The sequence below is a fragment of the Vanessa cardui genome, chromosome 14 (genome assembly GCF_905220365.1).
Source record: "Vanessa cardui chromosome 14, ilVanCard2.1, whole genome shotgun sequence".
Taxonomy (NCBI): domain Eukaryota; kingdom Metazoa; phylum Arthropoda; class Insecta; order Lepidoptera; family Nymphalidae; genus Vanessa; species Vanessa cardui.
In genome coordinates this window covers 5,016,344-5,021,556 of record NC_061136.1, presented here as the reverse complement: position 1 = coordinate 5,021,556, position 5,213 = coordinate 5,016,344, and the positions used below count along the sequence as shown (strand labels likewise).

The following is a 5,213-nucleotide window of genomic DNA, read 5'->3' as shown; positions in this document are numbered from 1 at the left end:
AATATATCATATCTCTTATTACAATATAAATATTTTATACTTAATTCCTCATTAATTTAGATATGAACTCTTAAATTCACAGATGCTTGAACCAGTTTATTTGCGAACTCACTTTTTGGTTGGCGTTTGGTATTTAAAGAAATATACGTTCGAAAGAATAAGCAAAAAAGTTCCGGTTACAGCCAATTTTCATTTAAATTATTTGCTTCAACTTTATATACTACATTATTTTTATATATTTAGAAATATGCCAAAACCGCCGCTGTTTTACATAATAAAGAATTTTTTTATCATTTATAGCACAGAAAATTTTTATTCTTAAGGACCCGGAATAAAAACGCCTTATAAAACCGAATATTTTTATCACAAAATTTACGAGGTTAAATGTTGCGTACAATTTAATGACCTAGACGCGAACATTTTCCTTCGAAACATAAAGTAAATTGGTGTTTCAATCCGGTACAAATTAACGGTCTATCAAGCTGTTAAGAAGTATTTCCTGCTTCGCAGTAATTAAGAATAGAAAACAAACATACTCTCGTAACTTTTACTCGCGTACTTTGTTTCTATGGAATGTTCTGGAGCTTTTAATTTTGTATAAAATTTTGAATTCATTTGATTTAAATTGGAAAAATGAGCGTTCTTTCTATAGACTATAAAATAAGGGGATTTGTGTTACTCCATGTGATGTTTCCCAAAACACAAAAATATCCACTATAAAACATGCGGTACCCAATTAGTCTCTTAGGAGCATCGCTTGGTCATACTATCGTGACACCCCGACGATTGGTTTACATTTACCGCCAACCTAAGGCTAAGAACTCACGGAGCGGTTTTCACCCGCACCCGCCGCGGGTGCGGGCCCGCAGCTTCTGTAGAATGCAGATATATGTGTAAAAAATTAAAGCACATTTCACGACGCGTTTTACGCCCGCGGTGTGCGCGGTTGTTTGCGGGTCCCGCTGCACTGGCGGTTCATCTTCTACCGGCGGGCGCGGGTCGCGGTCCCGCAGCCGCGGCGATTTGCACCCGCGCGCTCTGCGGTCGGTTGGCGGGCGACCGCGTTGGCAGCGGGGGGGAAATCGCGCCATTTTGCTGGTAGGCAGTGATAACTCCTTGTTCCGTAGTGACGCGTTCAAGCACGCACGCGCACGTTTGTCAACAAAATGGATACTGATATTGAAGTCGATCTACTAATTACTTTGGTTCAAGATAGGCCAGTTATATGGGATAAGAGCTTAGAAGAATATAAGTACAAAAACTTGACACTCAAAGCATGGGAAGAAATCTGCGGTATTTTAAATAAAGATTTTGAAAATTTGGATGAGACAAATAAAAAAAAATATGGTTAGTATTATATAAGTTTATTTTTAACCTACAATAATAATTAATAATTGAGCTGTGTAGTAGCGGGTCGTAAAAAGAATAATAATTAACGTTATTAAATTTTTGACAATTGCCAGCTTAAAGCTCCGCTGTCACTCATAAAATATTGTTGAAAAATATCTCTTATGTTGTTGGCTTGTCTTCCACTGCGTATTGATGGAGGTGTTTGTATACTCTCAAGATTATGAGTAAAATCTTCTTCTCTAATGTGATGGCCGTCTCGTTTTCGTACAAAATTGTGAAGTATGCAACATGCCTTCACAATATTAATTGATAAAGGTATTGATACATCCAATGCACGATTTAAAATTCGCCATTTGTTTGATAAAATGCCAAATGCACATTCTACGTATCTTCGTGCTCTCGATAGGCGATAATTAAATACCCTTTTTTGTACACTCAAAAATTGACCACCATAAGGTCTCATAATGTGTTGATGCAAACCAAATGCCTCATCGGCTACGAATACATACGGGACAGGTGGCAAAGTAGATCCGGGTAGTATTTTTTCATTAGGTAGTTTGATAGAATTGCTATTAAGCGCATTGCAAAAAGTAGTATTTTTAAAAATGGTTGAATCAGCATTACTTCCCGGGGCTCCAATGTCTACAAAAACGAAGCAGTAATCCGCATCAACTACGGCCATTAATACAAATGAAAAAAAATCCTTATAATTGTAGTAAATTGAAGCACTGTTATCTGGTTTAGTTATTCTTATATGTTTGCCGTCTATTGCTCCGACACAGTGGGGAAAATTTGCGTACTTGTAAAATTTTTGGCTGATTTCTTCTAAAAGTTCTGTAGTGATTACCGGAAAACATTCAGACATTAACACCTCCCATAATTTTTCACATGTCGTTCTTATAATTGCTGATATAGTTGTGTGCCCAATTCTGAATATGTAGTGCAAATCGTGCATTGAAGTCCCACTTGCTAGGTATCTGAAATAAATAAATTTACTTAATTACGTATATTTTTTTTTAGGTAACATGATTATAAAAAAATGGAAAAATATTAAAGATTGCTGGATGAAAACAAACAAAAAAGTTGAAACGGAAACAAAATCTGGATCGGGAGCTAAAAAAACTAAAAAGTACATTTATGATGATCAGTTACAGTTTTTGAAGAAAAATATACCTATTGAAAATACCTCCTCAACCTTAACGAGCGATGCTACAACTGAACAAACTACTACTACTACTAACACTACTACTACTGTTGCATCAACATCAGAAGCTTTTGCTACGCCTATCACCTCAGTATCTTCTCAAACTGGTGTTAAAAGAAAAAGAAAAGACGACGCCGACAAAGCATTAATAGAGATGTTGTCTCAACGCGAAGATAGACATTTGTCATTTTTTCGAGGAATACTGCCTTCATTGCAAAATTTTGATGAAGCAAAAACAAGACGATTTCAAATAGCAGTTCTACAAATTATTGATAATCTTGATAATAATCTTCCAGCATTTTCTTATCAATATCCACCATATAATTACAGTCAAGAAAATATCGGCAGTCAAGAAAATATCGGCTATCGTACCTATTCTACTTCTGAAAGCAATACCCAAAGTCCACAAAATATTCCATCAGTTTCTTCAGTCAATACTAATTTGTCAGATGATGTGTATTTTCAATAAAAAAAATTTTTAAATATTACCACTAGTTTCATTAACACCTGACGCAAAAAGTATATAAGTATGTTGTATCCGTTGTCTGGTATCTATAGTATAAGCCTCGTGCTTAGTTTGGGACTAGATGGCGCTGTGTAAAGATTTCCAAGAACAACATTTATGTGTGTGTGTGTGCGTGTGTGAGTGCGTATGTGCGTGCGTGCGTGCGAGTTGTTAAAAGAAACTTACATACCTTAATGTGACTGCCAACATTTCCTCTGGTGATATGGGATCTCGCATATTAGTATGTTGTTTTTGAAGAGCAGTTTCTGTTTTTTTTTTAAGTTCTAAATAACTACTTATGGACATTCGGAAATAATTAAAGAACTTCTCCTCATCCTTCTTTAACTCATTAATAAGAGTAACAAATAATCCATAACGATTTCTTTCCGCAATTAGTGGATGTATCCAGAATCTTTTAGGCCTTCTTTTTTTAATTCTTCTGTGAAGTAAATATAACGCAACAGCTCGTTTCTGGTGTGTATCCATGACGGTCTGGAACTGAACTGATCGTTTAACCGCCCGTCTTGCAACCGCCCGTCCTGCGATAATCAACCGCTACGTTTGCGGGTGATAATCGCAACCGCGGCGGCTGCGTTATCGCACAAAACTGCGGTCTCGTGAGTTTTGAAAATAAACTCCATTCCGCCACCGCGGCGGGCGCGGGCTGAAAACCGCTCCGTGAGTTCTTAGCGTAAGGGTTACATTCGTCACGGCGACGCTTATAGCAGAAAGAGAAGCTACGCATAGTGCTGTCCCTTTCTTGCCGGTCTTCTTTTAAGGAGTCGGCTGGTGTAAGGCACTTTTCTTTCACTCCTGTTCTTTCTGCTAAATTACACTTTCGTAGAAAGAGACCGACTCCAACCAGCAGTTCTCTCTGTCAAACATGGGGTTAATCACGTTCGATCTTGTCCAATACTGAATACTTGTATCCGATGCAGGTATCAAGATTTAACTACCTTTTAGTGGCGGATCTAGGACTGTCGTTTAGGAATAGGTTGTATTTTCTTTAGGTAGTGTAATAGTCGGTCAAAATAATAATCACCAAGTTCACTCATAGATTTGTCATGGAAGATATCAGAAGGTATTGGTTGGATTGAAATCCTTTGAGAGTGAATCTGCCAGATTATTTTATTTTATTCCTTGCATTACCCTCAATTCGTTAATTTCAGTTTCGTTATTTTATTGTTTTCGAGATAAATTAAGTGTAAATATTTACATTATATTCAATTCTAAAGCCATAAAAACATAACCAATTTTGAATGAAAACGAAAATTTCTTAAAATTTTCAACTTTTAAACATTTAACTAATATATTAAATTATATATGAAATGCAACATCTTGCACGCTGCAAGCTTTTAAAATTAAACTTAAATAAAATAATAATTAGCTATTGATTAAAATGAAAATTTAAAGCATTTAATTTTAAATTACATATGAAAGTCATAACTGATTTTAATCATAAATCTGAAACCAGATCAAGGTTGAATTCCAGACGCCGAAAGAGCTCTTCTCTTGGGTTCAAGATTCACAAGCTGAGGTTAACTGTAATATTGAATAGGTATAATTTAGTTCAGTACTTGGATAGCATTAAACGATATTGTATTACTTGATGGTAGGACTTTGTGCAAGCAAGCATTCGAAGGTAGAAGACAGTCATTCGATATTCTCTAGCCAAACAATACCGTTTCGTTGTGTTCCAGTTTGTTAGGTGAATTAACCAGTATAAGCAATGTACGGAATTCTTGTCATTTCTTACGTGAATTACGTGACCCATTTGCTCGTTCATTATAAAAGTGTACACATGGTAAGAAATGGTAAACTATGCGTTAAGTAAAGGCGTCTCCAATTAATGAGAAGATTTGGAGATCTTATCACCACGCCTACAAGCATAATTTCTTTTATTTTAATTTTAGAATATTCACGTCTTGTTTTCATTTCACTGTAATACATTTGAGCGTTTTAAACTTTCATTTTATTACTAAACATCAGCAGATGTTTGCTGGAGTTCAAGTTATTCGTTTTCTTGGAAGACGTGGCCTAAACTGATTTTAAATACATTTTCTTTTTTATATATTTTGTGTATGATATAAATAAGAGTAAATAATAATACAGATAAATATCGCTAGTACATTTGGTCCCCCATTTTGCTATTTA

General features: G+C 35.5%; 1 protein-coding gene across 1 annotated transcript; it reads right to left on the bottom strand.

Annotated features, from left to right (window-relative positions):
* Positions 1-1,347: 1,347 nt before the first annotated feature.
* On the bottom strand, positions 1,348-3,756 carry LOC124535188 (protein ALP1-like). The gene is made up of 2 exons (XM_047111289.1): positions 3,250-3,756; positions 1,348-2,327 (listed from the first exon to the last, which is right to left on the bottom strand). Exons 1-2 carry the CDS (start codon positions 3,543-3,545, stop codon positions 1,442-1,444), a joined length of 1,182 nt encoding a protein of 393 aa, XP_046967245.1. The 5' UTR covers positions 3,546-3,756; the 3' UTR covers positions 1,348-1,441.
* Between the last annotated feature and the right edge of the window lie 1,457 nt (positions 3,757-5,213).